Below are 27306 nucleotides of genomic sequence, written 5' to 3'. Positions count from 1 at the left end.
TAATACTAATAAAGCTTTGTTTGTGTCTTAATGCCACAATTAATTAGTTTTCCTCAAATACAAAGTTTGCATATCTTTAGTAAAATGTAAACATTCGTGACCTCTGGCTTTGTGCCGCTCCGGACTCTCCTCTTAGGCCTTTTCCACGGTCTCTACGCGGCTCTACACGGCTCTACACAGACCAGGTAGTGCTACACGAAGTAAATGTAACACAGATCTCCCTCTGGCCCTTCTGCCTCTGACTAAACGTGACGTAAACAGTCAGAGGAGAGACGGGCAGGCATAGCAAATATGCGGTTTCATATTTAACAGCAAAAGCGGTGAGTTTCACAGGCTACTGGACGCTAACGCTAGCCACCATTAGCTTCCCTTCACGCGTCGCCTCGCGCTTTTAGCTTTGCACTTCGGATTAACTTTCAAACTCCCTAAAAAAAAAGCAGAATCTGCCCACAGCGTTCTCCTCGTGGCCCGCAGACGTCCTTCGCTTCATCTTTAGGGCGATAAAGCTTCAGCGCAAACATGAAAACAGCCGTTCGTTGACGTAGCGGTGTTAGCGTGGCTGAGGTATGTCAAATAAAGCTCGATTTGCTGCGGGAAAAGCCTGGCTGAGACTGTCCCTGGACCAGCGCGGGTCTAAATGAGGCCTGAATGGGGACTAAATTGGGGTCTAAAAGTGTGGGGGGGGGGGTCCACTCGCTTCAAAGTGGGTCCAGTGTCCCGCTACAAAAAACAAAAGCACGTCCTCCCCCCAACGTTATTAAAACAACAGGCTCAGATTGAGATAGTCCGCACGTCTCTCTCCTCGCGCGCAGGCGAGAGTTAAAAAAACCCAAACGGAAACAAAACACATTTCCAAATATATATATATATATAATATGTATATGTATAACTGCACAGACATACTTACATTGTTAAGCATTTGCACGCACGCAGGCAGGAAGTTAACCCACAGTCGGTCCTCTTTTTAGGGACACGCCCCCCCTCCCCTTCCCCACATGATCCCACACGCCACACATTCACCCAAAAGTCATGCCACACAACGTCCCGCCGACAAACAGGTGAGCCCTCGCCCCGCTGGGAGTCGTCCTCTGGGGTTTGTAGTCCGCTAGTAAAGCCCGTACAGAGGTCCATCAGAGCTCGTATCTTTTACAATGAGGGAGGGCGATATTCTCAAGTGTAGCCTATAGTTTATGTGTTGTATGCCTATGTACACTACAGCGCGACCTGGGGCCCCATCACTGTATATTGCTGTTGTTGTCCGTCCCGTTGGGCTCCCCCATGTTCATGCGGCCCATGGACAGACCCACGGAGTTGACGCCGTCTCTCCGCGGGGGCATCCTCTCGTTGATCCGGTCCAAGCCTTTGGCCTCCTCGAAGCTGCTGATCCGGTGCTGGGGAGAGAAGCCCCGGATGGCTGCAGGAAGACACAGACGCTGAGAGTTAATCTTTTAAGATATAATAAAAACGTGATCCGGTGCCGCATCGTGCTAAAAAAAGAACCCCCTCGAGAGCAGGAGGAAATGTTCAGGGCGCGACTGAAATTTCCGAAACCACATTTGATTAATTAATGAAATGTGGGAGTGTTTTTAAAGCTTCAGTGGGCGGCAAAAAAACAACTTTATAATATGAAAAATGAAAAGTGTCTGTGAGGAAAACTACTGTACTGTTACTGTAGGTGCTGTAGATGCAGGTGTTGTTGTTTTTTTACATTTTGCACTAAATTGCTACAAGACAAAACTATGCTTTTGCCATAGTTAGCATTTGTTTTAATATAGCATGTTATTTGCATAGATAGAATCAAATGCAAACGTAATTTGCTTATGTTATACGTGTTTCGTGCTTGACATCGCCGTGTTTGGCCCGCGACTCACAGGCACTTGTTCCTTTTGGCCCTCGGAGACAAAAAGTTTGGGCGCCCCTGATATAGACTCTATGTATTTATTGTGCCCACTGAAGCTTTAGATGCATCGAACACACGGAGGGACAGAACTGTTTTACGACGCACACAGAAGCAGCTCATTAAACACTGTTTCCTGAAGCAATTACCGCCGAATGTGGAGATCTGAACACATTTGTCAAACTTCGGTTTCACTTCAGCTCACAATTTCTGTGTTTTTTTTTGTTGCAATTAATATTCTCACCCAAGCTAAAGAAAGTTTGACAGATGTGTTTAAAGTTACACGTCGTGATTTGGCCGCTGTGTGCGCGCACAGCCACAGCGGTCTTTAAAAAACAGCTACAGAAAGCGACGTTATACACGTTAAAGCGACAGTTTCACCCATAATTTATTTTCATGAACAAATTATGGTTCTGGCCGGAGGAAGCGACAGACAGAACGGTCGAGGACGAGGAAACTACACACACGACGCCGCGGACGCGATCTGTTTGGGCACAGAGCTGGACTGAGCTGTGTCGTCGTTTGTCCCAGGCGGGCTGCCGTAGCTTGTGCAGAAACAGATCGGTGCGAGCGCCTTCAAGAGAAACAGGACTGACACAGAGACCGGGTTTAAGGGACTTTTTGAGGGCCACGGCTTTGGTGCTGCTACAATGTGTTGGTTTAAACCTCGTGTCGCCTTCGCGGGTCTTTTTGACCCGCTGTCATGTTCCAGGCATTTGGATGCAAGGTGACACAAGGGGGCGCCCTTCCAACCTTCTCAGTGTGAATGTGAGTTGACTTTCTTCAGAGTGAGACTTTAGGTCAGACATGAGTGACAGTAACATGAGGCTAAATACAGTGAGCTCTTTGTTTGCTGTAAAAAGGCTGAGGCCTCATTGCTCTTCAGTCACAGACTGAGAAGTGAAGAAGGAAGTCATGGAGCTTCTGCTTTAGACAGAACTTCAGACTTATGCTGCATGTAAGAGTCATATCTTATTCTGAAACTCAAATCTGTAGTAAAGACATATTATATGGAAAATTATTATTACAATTATAAAAAGAAAAATATTTGAAAATCCGGTATCTTATCAAGAAAACCCAAACAAACCCTCACCCTTTGTATCTGCTGTAAAGTCATGTGTGTCCCAGTTCCTCTGAGTCCTGGTGGACCATGACAGATGTGGACAGGACTGTGGTAGATCTACTTATACTTTGGAGAAAATAGTTACTATAGAAACTGTTGAAGAAATGAACCTCATGAGCTTCTTCTGTAACATCTGTCCACATCAGTCCTGCTGCACCACGACTCAGAGAAACTGGGACAAACATGACTCTACAGCAGATACAAATGACCTGGGTTTGTTTTGGGGTTTTTTTTAGAATGAGAGTAAATAAAAAAAAACATTTTTTTTGATTAGATAAATGATTTTCAAATATTTTTCTTTTTGTAGGTGTAATAATAATTTTCCATATATTATGTTTTTACTACACATTTCAGTTTCAGAATATGATATGACTCTTACCTGCAGCAGAAGTCTGAAGTTCTGTCTAAAGCAGAAGCTCCACGACTTCCTTCTTCACTTCTCAGTCTGTGACTGAAGAGCAATGAGGCCTCAGCCTTTTTACTGCAAACAAAGAGCTCACTGTATTTAGCCTCATGTTACTGTCACTCATGTCTGACCTAAAGTCTCACTCTGAAGAAAGTCAACTCACATTTACACTGAGAAGGTTGGAAGGGCGCCCCCTTGTGTCACTTTGCATCCAAATGCCCGGAACATGACAGCGGGTCAAAGTGACCCGCGAAGGCGACACAAGGACTAGTGAATGTGTGAACTGTTGACAATAATGCGCTAAAAAGTAATCTGGAAATGAGTAAGAAATGTGACAGCCATCCTCGATCCAGGCAGAAAACCTTAAGTAGGATGGAAGCGATCTAAAGCTTGAATACAGTGAAAGGCAGAGATGAAGTAGCTCTCGTGTAAGTGTTTCTGCATGAGTATGAGACTGCTCTCTTCAGCATATGGTCAAATACTCCCATGACTGTAATACTACAGTAAAGCCTGATGAATTCTGTTCTGCTGAGAGAAAACCACAGTATTCACGTGAAAATAGAAGTGAAGAGTGAGAAAGTGAGGCATGTTTGATGCTATGGCTGCAGCAGGGTCGGTGTTAGCGTAGTCAGCTGGGTGCATTGTGGGTAAAGTCTATGGGCTCATGGTCGACACGCGGGTGACGTTTACCTTCAGGGTCCTTCACTGTCTCGATGGCTTCAATGGCCTCAATGGTGGCTGAAGGATGGAGAGAAGAGACGGAGAGAGAGAAGAGGAGGAGTCCAGAAAGATGAAAGAGAGAGAGGAGCGGAGCTGAAACATGCTTCTGTAACAGCCTGGGGTCAACACCAGGGGGCAGTGTGGAGCATTTAACATTGAATCACACAAAAAAACAACCCATGCTGAAGGTTTTTAGGAACAGACAGAAGGATAATTGGACCAGTGGGCACTGATCATTGAACCCACAAAAGACTGAACAACAGGAAAAAGATTGGGGAAGACCATAAATGACCAGAAGAGTCTGTAACTGTAGAAAAGATCATTAGTTTTGAGGGAATATGGAGAAAAATATATCACCAGCCTCATGGACGGATTTGGCAGAGAACGCCTGTTATGGACAATGTATGTGCTCATGAGTGTTTTCTGTTTTGTCCCCTTAGAATTATAAGATCCTATCAGCATTCAGAGTTGCTCTGAGATATTTATTAAATCGCTATTTATCATACTGGGTCAAGCTGTACAGTCGTCCTATCTCTGTCATAGCCTTGACTGTGGGGCTCAGACTCTTGTGTATCAGTCTGACGCTCTGAGAGGGAATTTATCCCTTTTCTGTGGAAGCATAGTCAGACTTGAATGGTAGGACTAGAGCAATGTCTCGAGTTCATGTCTCCGGGTCCAACACCGAGGGTAAATAAACTTCTCCTGTATAAGACATCCAGACTGCTGCCTGTTCTTCATCTGTCCTCTCGAACACCATTGTTAATTCTCTAACAAAAAGCAGGCTGGGTATAGATACAGGCGCATCTCGTCATAGAAGGGGGCGTGGCTTCACCGAGGGGGAAAATAGAATCTTTAGAGAAACACAATTTTCCACTCTTTTTTGCCATTTTCTGGAGGAATATCAACTTATTTATCACATACAAATAAAGTCAAGTGTAAATCAGGCCCATATGGATATTTTCTCACAGCAGATTGTTCAGTAGAAGTGAAAAAACGGCAGTTGTAGCAAGCGTTAGCTAACCGTTAGCATTAGCCCGATGCTAACATGTAGCATCAAGTTAGCATTCTCCGTTATTCATGTATTTATGGGCTGTTGAACCACTTTGCTCCTCTCCACGTCTTTGTATCTTTATTTAGTAGAAACTATGTTCATATTTCAGCATTTGTTAAAGTAGTTTTTGAATAATTAGAGAACATTTTAACTTTGAACTTAAATTTCTTAACTGTTTTAAAAAAAGGCCATATATGGGCGATTCCAGAGATGCGTCTGTATCTATTGCCAACATCTTCACGATATGATACGTATCACGATACAGAGTCCACGATTGTGATACGTAACGCAATTCAAGTGTATTGTGATAGAGTTTTAAGAAAAAGGGATCTTATAGCTGCACAAAATAGGTTTTCGTGTAATCTAAGCCTTGTGTAGTGCATGCTGTGATGCATACAGAATAAAGATTACGGTTAGACAAACTTACTGTATTTGTGCATCACGATAAAGACGCCTCGATGCGATATGCGTATCGTAACGATCGTAACGATATATTGCCGATACGATATATTGAGCACAGCCCTAGTTTTAAGTTTGAAATTGAATGGAAATGTGATGGTTCATAATAAACTCAAAAGTGCACCAAAATCTTCAAAACTTTGATACATGAATAAAATGCAAATAACTAAATGTCCTTTTCTGAAACCTAATCTGTAGGAGGAGACTGAGCTGTATCATGGAATCCCTCGAATGGAATAACTCATGTAAATGGACAGGAGTCAGCACAAGAGGTCTACGGATAGAACCTTATAATTCTATGGGGACAATTTAGAAATCACTCAATTCAACAAGATACTGGAAGATTGGTGGATAAACCTCAACTTGCAGCATAGGCTCTGTGCACCTGTTGTTGTGACTAACTTCCTGTGGGACAACGACTGTTTCCTGTTCTTGTTTTAACATAAAAACTTATAAAATGTTAATAAAAGGTGAGGTCAATCGTTTTAAAGCCATTTACTTTTGATTGTGGGACTATTTTAACATTTATCAAGCATCATATTAAGTTTAACCTTTAGATTCAAGACCAAAACACTTGCTGTTAGCTGGTTGCCCCCGTTAGTATGACCGACATAAAGCATAATGAGCCTAATTTGAGTGTAAAGAGTCCACGTTTGTTTCACTCTTCACTCACTCCTAAAAGCATGTTTCAGCTGTCTGTCATGAGGCCGTGTTTAACGTTAGCAGGAGTTAGCATTAGCTAGCACAGTCACACCGAATCCAGGCTCTACATGTTGTGGGTTAGTCCCCCCCGGCGTGTGAGGTGGAGCTGTCAGCAGGAACAGGATGGCCCCCGGGTTAGACCTCATGAGTGGGTTAATGGGCTTGGATTCGGATCGGGACCGGGATCGGGACCGGTTTTCGGAGTGTGGACTCACCGCTCTGCAGGGTCTGTTTGCCTCCGGCCAGGACTCCGCTCGGCAGCATCCCGGTCGGGGTCAGGCCTTTCAGGGTCAGCACGTTCTCACTCTCCTCCCTGAGAAAACACAGAGAAGAAGCACCGTGTACGAGGAGGTTTATTTCTAGAGTGTTGCAAATCCGGAAGACATTTACTCGTTGTTCTTTCCCTGATTCTCTGTTTGGTTACCGTAAATGCTCTAATATAGGCCCGGGCCTTTATTTACTCAAGGGCATCTAGGACCAGGCCTTTATTGGAACCAGGCCACAATTAGAGACTGGCCTTTATTTCCATTTGAGCAAAACGGACGACCAGGAAAATGAAGAAAAACGAGATTTGTGTCCATTTGCGCCTAAAATATTAGGTTCATTTATTAATTAACATTTGAAACCCTCTCCCAGCGGCTGGAACATTGACGCCTTTTATTTTGTCGGGACAACAGGAAGTGTTTTGTTGCTGTTAGCGGAGCTTTGACATCAATGTCACTGCAGGTTTCTGTTTCGTTTTTACCGCGGACCGGATTATTTGTTGTTATCTCGTGTAAAAGGCGAGTTTAGACGGAGCGTTTGTGTTTGTGATCGATCATGAGACTGACCTGAGAGAAGACGAGACGCTCGCGCTGATGGGAGGAGTTATTTTGAGGCGTGGGACTGACCTGCACACGGAGCAGCTGGACGTGCTTTGAAGACGCGATGGTGACTTTATTAAAACCCTGGAGGGTCACACAACATTTGTTGCCCTGTTTCCAAATATCGTCACAGGAGGTTTGAAAAGTGGCTAAATCTGTGTCAAAGTTACGCTCGGATCAGCTCCTCTGCAGCGTCCCCCTCGGCCCGGGCTCCTGTTTGTTACTTCCTGCGCGTGAGTTTTCATTTACACCAGTATGAGACAAATTCCTAACATGGGGAATATTTCTACCGCTATAGTTTCTAATAAAAGCCCCGGCCTGTTTTAGAGACCGGCTTTAATTTGCCTCCGCCAGTCGCGAACCCGGCCACTGTCAGAGACCCGGCCGCTAATGGAACACAGGCCAGTATTAAAGAACCATCATCATCAGAAAAGAAGAAAGGAGTTGACAGACCACATTTGGAGAACAATGAAATGTTTACTCTAATAAAAGCAAACTTGAAAACCAGAATTGAATGAACGTGACTCATGATGTGACGTCATAGAACTAAGAACTTATGTTTTTTACCTGGAAAAATCAACCCAGACACGAGCATCTCTGGGTGACAACAACAACTAAACCTGAAGCAAGGACTGGCTGTTGGTTCAGTCTTCAGCCCTGTCTGCAGAGGGACTCCCATCAGCCCTGGATCTATCTATTCTAAAGCCTCTTCGTCCATGGGTTTGGCTCGCTCCTTCTTGTGTTTCTCCCCAACTTTCTCCTTCTCCCACTGTTATTTTTTGTTTTTCCTTGCCACGTAGGAGGATCTATGGACGCCGGACACCCTGGCATTACATCTTCAAGGTCACCTGTTCAACTTCGGAGACCACACTGGTAATCAAAGTTGGACAAATGAGTGTGAAGAAGCTTCTTAGATGCGAAGCGCTACGTCATCAACTCAGAAAACCCAGTCCAGGCCTCTTCAACCCTGAACTAAACGATTGAGTCTAGGTGGTGTCATTTTATCTCTGTCCAATGCATGCCTACCTATTCCTTCGCAACACAAAACAAAGTATCACTCATTAGCTTAACGCTCTTCACATCATCCAACCCATGTATCCCGTGTCTGTGCTCTGTCCCACCAGTCGACAGCCCCTTTTTCCTCTCATGCTGTGGGACCCTGCAGCTTTAGGCCCCCGAAAGAGCCTGAGAACCCGCTCCCCTCTGTCTCCCCTCATGGCTCCAACATCAGATACATTTGCCTTACAGGGCTGTGCTGTCTATGACCAATTTAGGCAGAAATGTGAGATATTCCAAAGCGTTCGCATGTATTTTCCTCCCACTGTGAATACATTGGTTGTTTTCTCAGTGTTTTGATGTTTGGTGCCGCCCTGTGAAGCACCTCCTGTTGTGATGTTGGGCTGCACAAAAACAATTTGATTTAAGTGGCGTTCGGAAGCGTGCTGTCAAATCGTTAAGTTAACCCTGGCTTTCTCCGTGGAGTTGTTCACAGAATCTCGTGGAAGAGGTTGAGTTAGGGGCAAATCACCAGAATTTTTTTGGGGGGATATTATTGATAACAAATCCACACTAAAGACAGAGAAAGATTATGTTCATGATCTTTCTTATAGGTTTATATATGTCATCTAAAGGTCAGCACACACTACACGACTTTTCTAGTCGTAAACGATTTTATATAGAATGGGGGGTCCACACTACACGACTGGATCCAGTGCGATTTTCGAACGTCTGGGGGTTCACACTTAACGACTGAGAATCGTAAGAGCGACTCACGACACGATTCTGACAAACAGCTGATGTTTTATAACACAGCGCGTCTGTCCTCTCTACGGCTTCCAAAACTGACCCCAAATCCACAAAGACAGGCCTGTGTTTGTGAGCGTGGGATAACGTGTGTGTCCCGATTGGTCAACGGTGTCAACAATGTCACAACAACGCAGCGCTAGGCTAATGCTACTACGAAGCTTCAACTTGGCTATAGTTCTGTCAAATGGAGATAAAAGTTGGCGACAGGAAGAAGCGGGACGTATTTCAGTGGATTTAATAAGAAAAGGAGACGGGCGTCAGCCTCGAGATGGAGGAGACAGCGGAGGAGATAGCGGGGAGGCTAGCCGCCGTTAGCCGCGAGGTGAAGCTAAACAGTTTGTCTCCAAACACAGTAAGTGCCGCTAAACTCTGTTCGTGGTTGAAATGTAGCGGGAAAAGGTGGTTGTCGTGAACCTTTGGTGATATAAAGTTGTGCTGTTTCGTGTGTGGGGCTGTGGCCATGAAATGACTTGTTTGTGCCGCTGGTTTAACAGAGAAGTGAAAAAAAGGAGGCGCGGCGGTGTTTTTCTGTCTTTATATCACTCTGTCATTCACATTTGTGTCGGTAAAATCACCCACGTTTCTCCCGTGCGTCCAAAATCGGGCTTAAAAATCAAACATGTTCCTACGACTGAAGTCTAGTCGCGTCTTTCTGCCGCCCACACTACACGATTCGAACGTCAGTCCAGTCGTGACCCCCCCACACTACACGACCCGACTCTGTGTGACCGCCTTCGACTAGACGCGACTCGATTAGACTCGGCACGACTGAGAATTAGAGCGAAATCGGGAATAAAAGTCGTGTAGTGTGTGCTGACCTTTACACAAACGTTGCAGTACAATAACAAGGTGGTGGACCCACCACCTGCAAGAGGAGCCATAGGGGGCTCATGACCTGACAACGGACAAGTGGAAGAAAATGGATGGATGGAGAACCTTAACTTGTTCCAGAGCAGGTTATCGTAGCGATGTACCGAGATAGAAAGTCATCCAGCATCGTAGAACCAGGGTGAACCTTGAAGTTACCTTGTTAACAGTCTGATATGAGTTCCAGTGCCAAAACGTTTATTATTTCCAACAAATGTTCTTCTTTAACCTCCCGTGCAGAAAGACGGGGGCGAGCGTGTTGGGTGAGAGAATTTCCGTGCACATCTTTTACTTGATGAGCAACGGGTAAGAAAATAAAATTCATCAACACTTGCCGTAGGACTGAGAACATCTTGGCCATCTTTCCAATGGCTCTGATCTTGTTTTTGATCACTTCTTTCCTGGCGGCCGCTGCACTGGCTGAAAACAGACGCACGGCGCACGTCAGTCACAGAAACCCACCGTGTCACGCAGTTGCTTTATTTAGAGGTTTAATACCGTCATAAATCTCCTCTCCATCGTTCGTGAGCTCATCGTCCGAACAGATACTGAGGACGTTCACCAGCATCTCCGTCACTGCAGACAGACACCATGTTCACACTTTCAAAAGACATTGTCCCATTGGTTAATCTGCATCAGTCAGTCAGTCAGTCAGTCAGTCAGTCAGTCATCCATCCATCCATCCATCCATCATTCTATCCATCCATCCATCCATCCATCCATCCATCCATCCATCCATCCATCCATTGCTCACCCTTCTCTCCGACGAAAGGTAGGGACCATGTGAAGACGTCCATGAAGTTGGGGAGCCAGTATGGATGAGGAGAGCAGTTGAACTGACGGATGTTCATCACGTTGTTCTCGTACTTTAACACGGCGGCTGCGGAGTTCAACAACAGACCGGGTTTAACAGCGACTAAACCATGAAACTGCATAACACAAAACTAAAACTTTCTTTGGGAATGCATTGTCCCTATGAATAAAAAATGAATAAAACGTGAGTAAATACCTTTGTTGTTGTAGACGTCTAGGTAGTTTGGAGCAGAGAAGATGGTGATGAGTGAAGGGAAACCTGTGGTCTGACTCTTCCTGTACATGCGATACCTGAGAAGAATGGACGTTACATTATACTGATGTGAAGGAGATGGTGGACCACAGCATATCAGACCTTTCTCGTAAAGGTGCACCTATGCAGTGTTCATTTTGACAACATGTTTTATTTTAGTTTTAGTCTTTGTCTTTTGACTAAAATGTAATTTAATTTTAGTCAAGATTTAGTTAAAAAAAAAACATTTCAATTTTAGTCTAGTTTTAGTCGACTAAAACTGCATGTCAATTTAGTCGACTTATATTTATAATATTTATTATATCCATCCATCCATCCATTTTCTTCCGCTTTATCCGGGGCCGGGTCGCGGGGGCAGCAGTCTCAGCAGAGATGTCCAGACATCCCGATCCACGCACACCTCCTCCAGCTGTTCTGACCCCAAGGCGACACCAGGCCAGCTCGGAGACATAGTCCCACCACCGTGTCCTGGGTCTTCCACGAGGCCTTGTCCCACTAGGACATGCCTGGAACACCGGGAGGCGACCAGGAGGCATCCGGAACAGATGCCCTAGCCACCTCAGCTGCTCCTTTCGACGCGAAGGAGCAGTAACTCTACTCCGAGCTCCTCCCGGGTAACTGAGCTCCTCACCCGATCTCGAAGGGTGCGCCCAGACACCCTGCGGAGGAAACTATATATACTATATTTATTATAATCATATTTAATCTTGTTCCTCTGTTTCATGGAGCTGCTCCACATGAACAAAGCTCAGAGCTGATCCTTTAACAGAGAATTTACATGATCTGAGGCTCTTTCAGACGCTCAATAGAAGTTTGGATGATTTTAGTCTCTCCCTTTCATTTTTATTTAGTCTTATTTTAGTCATCAAAAATAACACTTTGACTAAAATTAAGACTAAATATTTTAGTCGACGAAAATTAACACGGCACCTATGTTTATTATAAGAACTGGACAGTTTACTTGGAATTAGGGCCAATACTTTAGTAATAAGTGAAACATGGACAAAATGTTGCAGTAAGCAGAGTTAATTTTGTCGACTATAATATTTAGTCTTAATTTTAGTCAAAGTGATATTTTTGACGACTAAAATTGGACTAAAACTAAATTAAACATTTTTCATGAGACTAAAACTATGACTAAAATGTCCTGATATTTTAGTCGACTAAAGTAAGACTAAATAAAAATGAAAAGGAGAGACTAAAATCAGCCAAACTTCTATTGACCGACTGAAAGAGCCTCAGATCATGTAAATTCTCTGCCAAAGGATCAGCTCTGAGCTTTGTTCATGTGGAGCAGCTCCATGAAGCAGAGGAACAAGATTAAATATGATTATAATGAATATTATCAATATAAGTCGACTAAATTTGTCTTCATTTTAGTCGACTAAAACTAGACTAAAATTGAAACTTTTTTTTTGACTAAATCTTGCCTAAAATCAAATGACATTTTAGTCAAAAAACTAAGACTAAAACTAAAATGAAATATGTTGTCAAAATTAACACTGGCAATAAGTCCAGCTGCTTTGTCCCTAAACCTTACACAGTACTTTCCTTTAAATGAAACAAAAAAAAGAACTGTGTCAAAAAAAAGAGTAATACACACTAAGAAAATACTAACTCTGGACCAAAACAAGGCTAAAATGTAGGTTAATTTTGGAGAATCATGACTAAAACAGGTTCAAGCACATTTTCATGGACATTGTTTCACCTGATGTTGTAAAAATGGGCGAAAAAGACTTTTGGAAGTTTTACCCGGCGTCCTGAGCCTCGTGCGCCCTGATGATGGACAGGAGGTTGTTCGTTTGAAGAAATTCACACACGGCCGGGTAACTGGGGAGAGAGAGAGGAGTAGTTAGAAGAAGAAGCCTTTTCATCATCGTTTTCCTTTTGTTGTTAGCATTTATTCAAGGAGCTTTTCGATTTGAGTAATGTTAAATTGGAGAAAATGTGCTCGGTTCAGGCGGGGGTTAAGAGGTTAATCCGCTCCTTTAGGACACGTATCAAAATGCACATATTACACATCACTGACGTTTGCAGTATTATTATAAGTGTAGTGTTATCAGAGTGTCCAGCAGGGGGCGTGAACGAGCCGTACCTCCTGCCACAGCAGATACAGTATGTGGGGGCCGAACAGGCTACTCTACACAGTGATTTCTCTCATAACTTCACCCTTCAACAAAAACTTATCGTTTAAACTTTTACAACCACTCCTTCTATCAAGTTTGTTAAAAAAAAAATCAGTTTTTTTTCTTTTCTTACGTTGCTCTTCACTGTATCTTCATATCACTTCATATCAGAGAGTCGTCATGGCAACAGCAGCCCAGGTCCCGGAGGATTGTGGGTAATCGTTTCATGCTCTAAGTGCTGCTGTGGTGTTAGTGTTGTGTGTGAGGGTTTGTATCTTTCTTTTTCCCTTTCGCTCTCTCACTGGGAAGAAAGGCTACAGCACAAGTTCTTCCCATTGATTGTTTCACGATTGGGCTTTTAAGCTTTAAAAGGATAAACGGTTCGTAGGCCAGGGCGTTTTTTGTATCTGACTCAAATCTGTCAGATAAGTATGGCGATTGTGGTTGGAATTGCAATAGAAGTTGACTTTTTCGCTGCACCATGATGAGAAAACGCCATATTGAATAACGTGTTACATTAAATCCATATAAAAAACGCAAGCTATGGGTTTTTCATCAAATTGTGTCAAAACAAGACTTGAAAAATCAACAAATCAGGACTAGGCTAAAATGGGACTAAATACTGACTTTCTTTACACTTTTTTTTCTCCAAATATGATCCCAGAGTAATGCTGTGTAATCTTTTCAATAGCTTTAAAGGCACACTGCGTAACATTTTGGACTATACTGTTGCCATCAGTACAAAACATGCTCCTAATGACCAGCTCTGTAGATACAGATACAGTCGGCGTCTCTGGAATCGCCCATATGGTCATGTTTGAAAACAGTTAAGGGGGAAAACAATTTGGAGAAAAATCTACATTTTCTCTAATTATTCAAAAACTGCTTTAACAAATGCTGAATTATGAATATAGTTTTCAAATAAAGATACAAAGACATGGAGAGGAGCAAAGTGGTTCAACAGCCCATAAATACATAAAAAACGGATATCGTGCTAATGCTAACGGCTAGCTAACGCGAGCTACAACTGCCGTTTTTTCACTTTTACTGAACAATCTGCTGTGAGAAAATATCCATATGGGCCTGATTTACACTTGACTTTATTTATGTGATAAATAAGTTCATTTTCCACCATAAAATGGCTAAAAAGAGTGGAAATTGTGTTCCCCAAAAGATTCTATTTCCCCCCCTCGGCAAAGCCATGCCCCCTTATATGAGGCTACAGAAAATGTTACTATGGCAGTGGGTCATCAAAGAATGGATTTCGATGAGAACCTAAACTATTTAATCTGAAATTGACTCTTCAAATCTTATCAACTGTGACTTCCTGTTTTGATCCAGCACACCAAAATAAAAGCACACAGCTCGTCTCATTTATTAGTTCTGCAGGTACTTGCAACATTACAAGAGTATAATTAAATACACACATTTTAAGTGTTTTGTCTGTTAATAGTTAGGCAGAAAGAAAGTTGAACTAATGGATAAGACGGTGCTTTTACTTTGGTGTGCTGGATCGAAACAGGAAGTCACTTCTTGGGCGGTGTTGTTATGATTTGAAGTTATGCACAGAGTCAATAGATACAGACGGCATCTCTGGAATCGCCCATATATGGTCACGTTTGAAAACAGTTAAGGAGGAAAACAATTTTGAAGAAAATCTAAACTTTCTCTAATTATTCCAAAACTACTTTAACAAATGCTGAATTGTGAATATAGTTTCTACTAAATAAAGATACAAAGACATGGAGAGGAGCAAAGTGGCTCAACAGCCCATAAATACATAAATAATGGAGAATGCTAACTTGATGCTACATGTTAGCATTGGGCTAATGCTAACGGTTCGCTAGCGCTAGCTACAACTGCCGTTTATTCACTTCTACTGAACAATCTGCTGTGAGAAAATATCCATATGGACCTGATTTACACTTGACTTTATTTATGTGATAAACAAGTTCATATTCCACCAGAAAATGGCTAAAAAGAGTGAAAATTTGTGTTTCCCAAAAGATTCTATTTTCCCCCTCGGCGAAGCCACGCCCCCTTCTATGACGAGATGCCGTCTGTATCTATTCTGCTGACTTTAGTCGACATCTCCATGGAGACGAGCTGGAGACGAACCCACTCCCGGTAAAGTCACAGTCATGTCTCAGGAGAGCTGGGCCGCAAAAGCAAAAGCTCATGTTGGTTTTTACATTTATGAGGGATTTTTCAATGATGAGAATATCTGTCATGAAATAAATGCTTGTTTTTCAACTTTATTTATTGGGTAAAAGCTACGCGGTGTGGCTTTAAACAACCACTTTCACAATTTACAGAGTTATTTTATCAAACAGATAGATACAGACGGCATCTCGTCATAGAAGGGGGCGTGGCCTCGCCGAGGGGGAAAATAGAGTCTTTAGGGAAACACAATTTTCCCTCTTTTTAGACATTTTCTGGTGGAATATGAACTTATTTATCACATGCAAATAAAGTCAAGTGTAAATCAGGCCCATATCGATATTTTCTCACAGCAGATTGTTCAGTAGAAGTGAAAAAACGGCAGTTGTAGCTTGCGCTAGCTAACCGTTAGCATTAGCCCGATGCTAACATGTAGCATCATGTTAGCATTCTCCGTTTTTTATGTATTTATGGGCTGTTGAACCACTTTGCTCCTCTCCATGTCTTTGTATCTTTATTTAGTAGAAACTGTTCATAATTCAGCGTTTGTTAAAGTAGTTTTTGAATAATTAGAGAAAGTTTAGATTTTTTCAAAATTGTTTTCACCCTTAACTGTTTTCAAAAATGACCATATATGGGCAATTCCAGAGATGCCGTCTGTATCTATGCATCACATTTATTTAGCTCATAATAATCCTAATATCACAAGATAGATTTGTCCCTATTTTTTTAAAACTTGAAACGCCCGGTTAGCGGGAGGAAACACATCACACGCACACGCCGCACACGCCGCACTCGCCGCACGCGCCGCACACGCCGCACACGCCGCACTCGCCGCGCACTTTTCAAAGCGTTTTGTGATCAGCGTCTGTCAGGGACTTGAGACAGTTTTGTTACAACGAGCCTCTATTTTTAGTCGCGTTCAGACTGGCCTCAAAAGTGGCCCAGATTTTGAGGTATTTGTGGTTTCTTTGAGCGTGAACCGAGACAGGTGAATGATCTGCACGGGGGGTGTTGGGCTTCTCTATTGGTTTACAGTGTCGTCTTTGCAAATATGGCAGCAATTTCTTCATTTCCAGTGGGTTTTGTTCTTTAGAGACTTTTTAAGCCGCCCGCCCCTCACTTGTCCACATTCTACAGCTACGGTTTCCACATAGTTTACACCCAATTTAGATATAATTCAGTCCCATTTAGATTCATTTGTGACCCTGTTTAGGTCTGATTTGATCCAGATATGACCTAAAAAGCATTAAGTTGGATTCAAACTGGCATTAAATTTAAGTTTCCTGCAAATTATAACATCGCTTAAAGGAATAGGCCACCGTAAAGTGAAGATTACTGCGCAGATTTCGAACTACTCCTGGTATTATTACGCCTTACAATATAGTTCCCCCTTTTATCCGCTTAGAAAATCCATATTGTTGAATTTTGTGTAATTATACTTTGTAGTGGAACACTTCACGTAACCATATTTAAATAGGGAAAACGTGGAAGAGCTTGGTAGCTTCTATCTTGACCAGTTTTAGAGCTATAGAGGAGAGAGGGAGAGGCTAAATGCTAACGCCGTCTGCGCTATGTTTACGTGACTGAAGGCACGGGGGAAGATCAGACAGGTCCTAAAGAACTCGTCAAAGCTCAGGTAAGAACATATCTCAGTATGTAAAAACGGTGGCCTATTCCTTTAAACTTATCTAGAAATAAAGACAGTTTTATTAAAGCAGCGCTCCAGGAAAGACATGATTGTTTTCTCACTGTTACCTGTAGAAGTACGAGCAGCCTCTGACCGTGTTGTGTCCGAAATACTCCTGAGTTTTCTCGTTCCCGAAGTCCTCCAGCGGGTCGGCCCAGAGCAGGTCACACATGGGCCCGAAGGCCGGGGGCTCCTTAAACCGGTCCAGCTGAAGAAACACACACAAAGCACAATGAAAGCCACAATGTGTAATAACTGACCAAAGTGGACAGAGCATCCTGCATAATACTGACGAATAAAACCTCAGCATTGATATTTTATGACTCAGGATGAAAAATGATCCGTCAGGACAGTGTTGGTTTGGTTAGAGCATTAAAGCGTGGTTAAAAGTAGGGATGTACGAAACCCGCCTGTTCACTTTCAGTGTGATTCCAGTTGATTCAGATTTTTTTTAATTGTAAGTTATTGTCATTTTTAAAAGTTATGTACATTCAATTTGATTATAAATGTTATTTGTGTCAATGGAGCAGTAGAACTAAACACATTGTAAGTAAAAACCCCATGTACAGAACACAGGTGAATTAAAACAGAGGAAACAACATAAAATAGATGAAAGAAGTAAAATCCATTAGCCCAAAACATTTCGAAACAATGATAAGTCTTCAAATGCTTTTTAAAAGAGTCCACAGAGTCGAGCTCACAGAGGAGCTGGGGCAGAGTCTGGGGGCTTCAGCCTGAAACGCCTGATCTGCCGGTTTGTAGGATCTTCAGGAGCCCCTGGCCCATGAGGAGCACGGGCACAACAAGTCAGCGATTTACTGAGGGGCCGGACCACGAAACGGCCGCAAAGTCAGCACGAGGAGGCCAGTGGGGACCTGGAGGGAGGTGGGCTGTTCTGGGTCTCGCGGCTGCATTTTGTGATGTCGGTTCAGAGAAGAGAATTAAAAGCAGCAACTATCCTTTTACCATGGATCTACTGTAATAACTATCTACAGCTGCAGCACAGTGGAGGCCCTACAGGAAACTATTCACAAAACAGGGTGTTGTAACCACCTTTTCTGGTCGCGGGTGATTGTTGCTTTTGTGCATTTTTAAAGAGCTTTAGCTCAGCAGTGGAAACATGTATAGGACCATCTTTTGGTTTGTGCCGTGTCTACTAAAATATTTCCTGGAACAATCATCAAAAATGTGCTAGATTGTAAAATTTTGGATTTATAGCCAGTGTATTGAGTGTTTGTTCATTTTCATGTTCTAGATTTTAGTTCAATAGGATATAACCTTACTGCAGCAGGAGCAGGATGTTGATCTGATAAAGGGTCTTTGAGTTATAACGTCACAAAAATGGTGTCTACTCAGAAAATCTCAAAAATGGCCCTCTAGTCCAGTGTTTTTCAACCAATTTTAAACAAGTTGATTTTTTGAAAACAAGTTCATTATTATCCGCAAATAATGTACCATTTTCGAGTGTCTGTGCTGTCTAGTGATCGGCAGAGTAACCATGTAAACTCTATATCAGGTCGCTAATTTCTTTGAGACAAGAGCATGAGTGACGGTGGTGAGTGGCTGTGACTGTGACTGTGGCATTGTGGCTCGCGAGACTATACGGTGATCCTATTCAAGACACTTTGATGAGATTGACTGAATACAGGCTACAGAGTTAATTTTTTTTTTAACATTTTCTGTTGGTGGTGTGCCTCGTGAATTTTTCAATGAAAAAAATGTGCCTCGGCTCAAAAAAGGTTGAAAAACATTGCTCTAGTCCATGCAGGATTTGACCACGTAGTCACTACTGAGGCGCTTACATGTGTTTTCCCAGATAGAATATCAGTTGGTCGACACACATTTTTTAGCTCGCTCAAATGACTTCATGGTTACATGGCACAGACCAAATAAATGTTTCCATTGCTGAGCTAGAGCTCTTTAAAAATGCACACAAACGCAAAAATCACCCGTGAGCCGAAAAGGTGGTTATAACACCCTGTTTTACAAACAAAAAAGAAAATAATTGAATTCTGAGATGGTCACCAGTGAGGTGTCTGATGATTTGGTACGGAATTACCCTATTTTTATTTATTTATTTTTAAATGTGTTTTTCTTTTATCAATTAGAATGGTTTCTGTCCTACTAATATGTTTTTATTTTGGCTCATTAGCGACGTTTATAATAATGTCTTTTGTCTGACTTTTTTTACTCATTTCATTTCATTTATTAATTTATTTGAATGGGACAGTGCATATTAATGAACAGACAACTAGAGCTGTAAATATGCCGGATTTAGCTCAAGGCTAATTTCCATCCGCAGTCCCATAAAAAACAAGACGAGAACATACAAAATATAAAACATGTAAGCCACAACACACAGCAGGACATTACAGACAAAACAGGCAAGGACAACAACTACACAATACATAAAGTGCATCTCTTTCGTACGCCACTCCCCTTGTCCCGCCCACTCACACACCTGTACCTGCAAATATTTACCATTTACAATAAGAACATTAAACCTGGCACACCATTTCTCGGCCAATAAACCCCACTTTTAATGTTTCTTCATAAAATAATCTACATATACCCATCAATTGGCTGATATTGATCAAAAAAGATGCGCATAACTAGTTAAACAAAGCTTCTTGTAGCAGGTAGAACAGACTTAAAAGACTGGGAACGTGATGGACCAAATGCCTCCCCTCTCTTTCTCTTAATAAGCCGGAGGTGTAAAAAACGGGGAGGAGAGGCAAACACAAACAGAGCTGTCAGCCCGGCAGCGCGTCGCCGTGGCAACAGAGCGGGGGGTCGCCACGTGACCGCCGTCGCCCTGGAAACGCCGCCCCGGACCAGGAAGTTGACTGTCAAAAACCGCCTCCGTCAACATCACGCGGCTCCGGCGGAGTGTGAACGGCAGCCGCGCTCACGGGAAATTACTGTTACTGCTAATTACTGAGAGTACTACAGTCACTGCATCTGCTACAGCTGTGGTACTCGCAGCTCGGGTCGCAACCACCAATACAATACAATACAATACAATACAAGACAAGACAAGACAAGACAAGACAATACAATACAATACAATACACTACACTACACTACACTACACTACCAAATGATGATCAAAAAATCTCGTCATATTTCATATTTTTGTCATTTTTTTGTCACATTTTGTCAAAATTTTATCATATTTTTGTCATTTTTTTTTCATATTTTTGTCACATTTTTGTCATTTTTTATCATATTTTTGTCAAATTTTTATCATATTTTTGTCATTTTTTGTCAAACTTTTTTGTCAAATTTTTATCATATTTTTGTCATTTTTTGTCATATTTTTGTCATTTTTTTGGTCAAATTTTTATCACATTTTGTCACATTTTGTCACATTTTTGTCATTTTTTTTGTTATTTTCTTGTCAAATTGTTATCATTTTTTCTTCAATTTTTTGTCAATTTCTTGTGACATTTTTTTTAAACATTTTTGCCACTTTTTCATCAATTTTTCCTCACTTTTTTGTCAATGTTTTCTCACTTTTTTGTCACATTTCCATCATTGTTTTCGTCTCAGTTTTGTTGCTATTTTCACAGCTTATTTCCAGAAGCTTTTGGATTGGGGTAAAGCCAAACTGGAGAAAATGTGCTCGGTTCAGGTGGGAGTTAAGGGATTAAACCATAGTTTTTGTGTTTTTGACATATGTACGCAGTAATAATAGTTGAGCAATGTCATTGAGTGGGTTCTGTCTGTTTGAATACTATTTGGCATAATTCATTTAATGACTTTAATGCCCTGCTGATACACTGCTCATACTGTTTACCATATATTTTTTATTTTCATGAAAACCTAGTCTAAAGAAAAGCTCATTTCCCTTGGCTTATTCAGGAGGGCCTCAGGTGTGAGCTTCTATAGGCATGAGGCCCAGAACAAGGGGAATGACCCCATTGATTTTTAAAGCACATAAATGTACACTAAGCACTAGGGACTTGTATAGAGCCACTTTCCCCCCCATTATTTGTAGTTTATCATTTCACTTCAGGTTCAGCTGCTCGCCAAGGAGTTCAAAGACACACTGAGGCCCCTGGTGTCTCCCTCACCAACCCCAGCTCTGCGCCGCGGCTATTCCGTTGAAACATGCAGGAGGTTTCAATGGTTTGCAGATGGAAGATGGAGACAAATGGGGATCTGGCTGGAGGAGCTGGCGACTTCTGCAGCGCTCCAGCCGTGAGGACTTATGAGGACCACTACTATTCAACAATCAACATTCAGCTCACATAGCAGATCTTAAGCATGTTTACATTTGAGAAAGAGTGAATAGTGAACTTCTAAATTAATATTAAAGAGGGGGTATTCTGCTTTTTTCAATCACATAGCACCAGTCTATATCACACTACAATGATGAGCAAACCTTCTGTTGGTCTGTAAATGCAGTAAATTAGAATAACTGCCTTGTATAAAATGTCTCTCTCAAAATGGCTGTAGTGAATGTCTTGAAATAGGCCTCTGTCTCTTTAAGAACCTCTGAGCCTTTCCGACACGCCCCCTCCACACGCTGTCTGTGGCATCAGTGGGGAGGGGGTTCTGCTGAGGAGCAGTGGTTGGTTACTCGGCTGGTGACGAAAGCTCGGAGGCGTCTCCAGGAGGTGGGGGCGTTCCTAGGAGGACTCAGGCAAACCTATCCCTAAAATGGCCGCCATCAGAGTTTTTACAGATTACTCACAAATACGTGAATGTGCCAAGGCAACACTTCAGGCATGTTTTTAATGAGGGAATGACATAATAACATGATGTAAAGCTTGAAGAAGTCGATTTTGCATAATACCCCCCCCCCCCCCCCTTTAAATCATATTTCAGAACATATTTGTAGATGTTTATTTTATACCAAGACTACAGGTCAACAGTTATGGGTTTTGAGTACTTCTATAATGTCTATAATCCTGTGTATGATGCTTATTAGAGGCATGTAGGCTCATTCATTTAGGACATTCATGTTTAGGGTCTTCAGAGGGAGCTTGTTTGAAAGATCTCTCTCTTGGTTCTGAAATTATGCGCATGTTTACAACATAAAATATATTTAAACCGATCCGAGCCTCTGAGGAAAACAAACTTGTGACCGATTTTCACCGCGATGTTTCTTAGCTCCCCCGAGGCTGTGACTGCGCTCTTTCCAATGCAAAAAACAGGAAGTGTTCACGACTTTTGGTTACAGAGATTGTAATCCGATATTGTAAAATACCTACAGTATATATCGGTCGACCTCGAACTGAAACCCCACTGAGAAAGCATGTTTTTTAGTCTCCTGATAATCCCAGCCAGTACTGCAGGCAGCGACGCTTATTGTTTCCTCTTCGCTCTCCTCATCTTTACATAAACATAGGAGGAACGTAGGAGGGAGACGCTTTGGGAGGGATCCCTGTTGTACATAACATTTCACACAGCGCCCCTGTCAAGTCTACAGCCTGTGCCCTGTGTTTAGAAACACAAGATCAGATTCTGCCTTTGACAGAATATACTTACTTTAAATCAGTATTCAGCATAGAGTTATTGCTACTTGTATTTGCATCCATTTTGTCCATTCAAAACAATATGGGGAGGGGGCAGGTTAACCTCTTAACTCCCACCTGAACGGACCCCATTTTCTCCAGTTTTGCTTTACACTAATCAAAAAGCTTCTTGGGAAAAAAAGCACCAAAACAGCCACACAAATGAGAAGAAAACAAGGATGTAAACGCAAAAAAATGTGACAAAAAGTCAACAAAAATGTGACAAAAATTCAACAAAAATGTGACAAAAAATCATCAAAAATTCAACAAAAATGTGACAAAAACTCAACCAAAAAGTGACAAAAATTCAACAAAGATTCAACAAAAACTCAACCAAAATGTGACAAAAATTCAACAAAAATGTGACAAAAATTCAACAAAAATGTGACAAAAAATCATCAAAAATTCAACAAAAATGTGACAAAAACTCAACCAAAATGTGACAAAAATTCATCAAAAACTCAACAAAAATGTGACCAAAATTGAAAAAAAAAAAGAAAAAACATAAAAAAGGTGACACAACACAGCAACAACGCGAGGAAAAAGATCAGTTTTGTGGGTCTTAGCTTTCAAATGAGGTGCTACAAAGGCCTATATAATAACCTAAGAGGACAGAATGCATTTGGTTTAGGCAGGTGGTAAGAGGTTAAAGGAACAGGACACCGCTTCTCCACACTGAGATATGTTCTTACCTGAGCTTCGACGAGTTGATGCGTACCTGTCTGGTCTTTGTGCGTGCCCTCAGTCACGCAAAACAACCAAAGATGTTGTTAGCATTTGGCCTCTCCCAACATGTTCCTATAGCTCCAAACAGGGATGAAGTTAGAAGCGACCACGCTCTTCCACGGGCACAAAGACCAGACAGGTACGGATCAACAGAGGTGGGAGTAAGTCACTAAATGCAAGTCTCGAGTCAAGTCCAAGTCGTGAAGGTCCAAGTCTCAAGTAAGTCTAAGTCAATCGGTCATGGGGTCAAGTCAAGTCAAGTCATAGCTTTTGTCAAGTCAAGTCTTGCTTTAGCCGGCAAGTCACCTCAAGTCACAAACGCCAGCATGTCTTTTCATGTGTTTAATCTTGAAAATAATAAGTGCTTTCTCAAGATACCGTAATTTTGAAAATTTAGGCTAAAATCAACCTTTTAAAAACTCATGGATTTGGATTTAAAGTCTAATTAATATTTAAACGCCACAACATTCAAAATATATGCATTATAAATAAACAGTCTATGTACAAAATTGCTGGGACGGCATTATAAGGAAGGGGGCCCGGGGGGGGCGACTTAAAAAATATGAAACAGAGTCTTTTAAACATGAGCTGTTTTTCCCTGCAGTCTGAAACATAAATATAAAATAATATTTTAATTTTTGTTAGTTTCTGGCAGTTCTTCTGTCAGTGGTTCCCCTGTACTGCCCCAGCCCCTGTATACTCGGATTCGCCCCTGCTCAAAGTAGATTCTGCGTAGCCTTCAGTCCCGCTGTCACTGGGCTGTGTGCGGATGCGTAAAATAACCTCTAAATGCTGTAAACTTTGTGTGAACGAATTAAAACATCGAAAAGCCCCAAGATTCCTGTTATGAATCAGCTCTTACATGGTGGTTCTGGAGGCTCCGTCTGCGCTGTAGGTCCAGCCCATTGTTTCAAACGTTTTCCTGTCCGTAAATCTCCTCCTCTTCACTGTCTTTAGAAAACTTTTAATGCATCCAAAGAAATATTTCCTCCGCGCTGTATTGATCAGAAGCGCTGTGTTGGGTAACGAACACACATGTGGCTAATTACCATAATGTAAACAAAGATGCGCCACTTTTACGAAATGAATCCTGATCTTTCCACAGTTTCACTCAAATAAATAATAACTATAAAGTCACAGCGAGTCATTGAGAGTCACTGGCCTCAAGTCCAAGTTAAGTATCGAGTCACAAACAGCAAGTCCCAAGTCAAGTCTTTTTGCAGCTTTGGTCAAGTAAGTCTCAAGTCCCGAAAATTGCGACTCGAGTCAAGTCATCAACTCGTCTAAGCTCAGGCAAGAACATATCTCAGTGTGGAAAAAACGGTGGCCTGTTCCTTTAAGTTCCGTAACAAAGACGCAACACCCTGTACTTCGGAAATGGCGTCTTTGGAGTATAGTCTACTCACTATAAAGTACCCAGACTTTTCGTTGTATTCATTTCGTTTTATCTTGTTACCTTCTTGATGTCGTCGAGCGTGTGAATCTCGGGGGACAATCCTCCGTGGACGCACAGAAACTGTTGGTTCATGAGAGCCGCGAGAGGCAGGCAGTCGAAGGCCTCCATGCACGAGTCGTACACCTGCTCCGAGTACTTGATCTTACCTGCACACAGACAACGGGACGGGGGTTAGCGTGACACAAGAGGGAAAAGCTGACATTTACAAAAGCAATTCATCGTCTCCATAGAATTCACAGAAACGCAGTTAGCTCTCTGAGGCTTTTCCTCCGGGACCTGTTTGAATTGAGTCTTCTCTCCCCATTGAAATGAATGGTGAAGCCAGGCCCTATATTAAAGTATGGTGGGGTGTCCGTTTCATGGCATTTATTTAATTTCTGTGGTTTCTTCATCATTAACATATTATAGCATGATATTCATTTGTCTCCAGCGGGTCAGACGACTGTAACGGCTGCTCACTGGCTTCTCTAAACGAGCTGTCAGAGTTGCAGAACATCCAGCCCTGACAAGAACCAGGAAATACGACCATATTAGTCCAGTGCTCCGGTCTCTGCACTGGCTTCCTGTCGCTCAGAGAATAGACTTTAAAACAGCTCTGCTTTTGTACAAGTCTTTTCATGGTTTAGAGCTGAAGCTAACCATCTCGGGCCCTGAGAACTTCAGCGAGGGGTCTGCTGGTGGTTCCCAGAGTCAATAATAAACACGGTGAGGCTAAAGCTAAAATCTGGAACAGTCTTCATGAGGATGTGAGACAGGCCTCAACTCTGACAATGTTCAAATCCAGGCTGAAAACTGTTCTTTTTGCCCGTGACTGAAAGTGTTTTATCTGCACTCCTGCCTTTTACTGTAACTGATTCATTTTATGTTGATGTTTTATTGATTTGATCTGTTTTCTTGTAATTTTGTGTAACTGTAAAGCACGTTGAATTACCCTGTGTATGAATTGTGCTCTACAAATAAACTTGCCTTGCCTTCAGTGTCCATTGGATGTTTTTTCTGATGTCACAAAAAGCAGAAGTGCAGCTGAATATGATTTTGCACTAAGCTCATTGGCCACTTTTATTCGCCAATACTAGGTTTCGACCTCACCTCATTCATATTTGCCATAACGTGTTGTTCGTGAACAGCGTCACTCTTTGGAAGGGAAAGTCCACTCAATAACAAACCATGGATGGCGCACGGGGTCCTGATTTTTTTTGTTCCACGACAAGAGTAAACGGGTAAATGTGTGCAGTGTGCATACAACACACCCGAGTCAAAAGTAGTTTTCATTTGTTCTGTGAAGTACAAGCGTGAACAGTTCACGCTGCCAGTCTTGCGTTCTAGTCACCATGGCGACCAGGAGGCGACTCCTAAAATAGATACAGATGGCATCTCTGGAATCGCCCATATACGGTTATTTTTGAAAACAGTTAAGGGGGAAAAACAATTTTGAAAAAATGTAAATTTTCTCTAATTATTCAAAAACGACTGTAACAAATGCTGAATTATGAATATAGTTTCTACTAAATAAAGATACAAAGACATGGAGAGGAGCAAAGTGGTTCAACAGCCCATAAATACATGAATAACGGAGAATGCTAACTTGATGCTACATGTTAGCATTGGGCTAATGCTAACGGTTAGCTAGCGCTTGCTACAACTGCCGTTTTTTCACTTCTACTGAACAATCTGCTGTGAGAAAATATCCATATGGACCCGATTTAGACTTGACTTTATTTGTGTGTGATAAATAAGTTGATATTCTGCTAAAAAGAGTGAAAAATTGTGTTTCTCTAAAGATTCTATTTTCCCCCTCGGCGAAGCCACGCCCCCTTCTATGACGAGATGCCGTCTGTATCTATTGGCTTCGAGCTGTCAGCCTTGTAATCTGTAGTATGAGTTTCTTGTCCAAAAGGAACATGAAATCATCTGTGATCACTGAATCTGTTTATCCTTATTTCCTGTTTGCGGTGCCTTTTGTTTGACTTGCTTCGTGATAGTGCGTAGTGAGTTATCAGATGAAAGCCAACGTTAATAGCCATTGCCAGCCGTTCTTTTTGTTTACTTTGCCTTTGCACTAAAGATATGAATTTGATTAGCTAAGTAATTAAAGTCATCTATTACGAATCCAAATGTAACACAGCGAGTGACGTACTGCTCTTTTGAGAGAAAACCACACATAACCTGAATCCTCATGTAAAGTAATCTCTCTATTGCTTCAAATGTTGGATCGACAATCATCTGTGACTAGGGCTGAACCATTTTGAACAAAAAAAAAAAAAAAAGGGATTTTTTTCAATCAATATTGCGATTTCGCTAAGAACGCTTTTGTTGCAATACAATTTACAACTGACTTAATAATGTATTACTTACTCTTAAGTCCTTTATAATCATTTACATAATTTCCAATAAGCTTGTACAGATTTTTTTTGGTAAATAGCCTAAATAATTTCTTGCTATTTGCTCTTGTGTATTAGTCAGTGGTTGTGAGATATCTTTATCCAAAACATTCCCAAACTTAAACCTCCAAAAGTGAACAAAGGACTCTTTCCTCTTAACAAGCAGCACAGGCTCAGCTTCATCTCCGTGTTTGTGTGATCAGTGCATCAGAGGGATTAGCGCTGCAGCTAACGCAATGCTAGCGGAGGAAAAAGCAATAGTCCAGGGGCGGGCAAGTCTGCGTT

The 27306-nt window shown here is 42.0% G+C and overlaps 1 protein-coding gene across 3 annotated transcripts in view; it reads right to left on the bottom strand.

Annotated features, from left to right (window-relative positions):
* Positions 1-1028: 1028 nt before the first annotated feature.
* LOC306962874 (protein phosphatase 3 catalytic subunit alpha-like) overlaps positions 1029-27306 on the bottom strand; it is a 95784-nt gene continuing 69506 nt past the window's right edge. For 2 of the 3 annotated variants that reach the window (XM_079556237.1, XM_079556238.1), the window contains exons 5-14: positions 24641-24786; positions 17005-17144; positions 12713-12790; positions 10904-10998; positions 10649-10774; positions 10393-10470; positions 10226-10314; positions 6574-6667; positions 4117-4164; positions 1029-1414 (exon numbers count right to left, since the gene is read on the bottom strand). In XM_079556237.1, coding sequence (XP_079412363.1) covers positions 1236-1414; positions 4117-4164; positions 6574-6667; positions 10226-10314; positions 10393-10470; positions 10649-10774; positions 10904-10998; positions 12713-12790; positions 17005-17144; positions 24641-24786 — 1073 coding nt within the window. In that variant the 3' untranslated portion in view covers positions 1029-1235. The remainder of the gene's footprint in view (positions 1415-4116; positions 4165-6573; positions 6668-10225; positions 10315-10392; positions 10471-10648; positions 10775-10903; positions 10999-12712; positions 12791-17004; positions 17145-24640; positions 24787-27306) is intronic. The other variant, XM_079556239.1, reaches the window with a different exon arrangement.

This window comes from Gobius niger (assembly GCF_951799975.1).
Source record: "Gobius niger genome assembly, chromosome: 5".
Classification (NCBI taxonomy): domain Eukaryota; kingdom Metazoa; phylum Chordata; class Actinopteri; order Gobiiformes; family Gobiidae; genus Gobius; species Gobius niger.
Note: the sequence above shows the minus strand (reverse complement) of the source record. Positions and strands in the feature narration are given on the sequence as shown.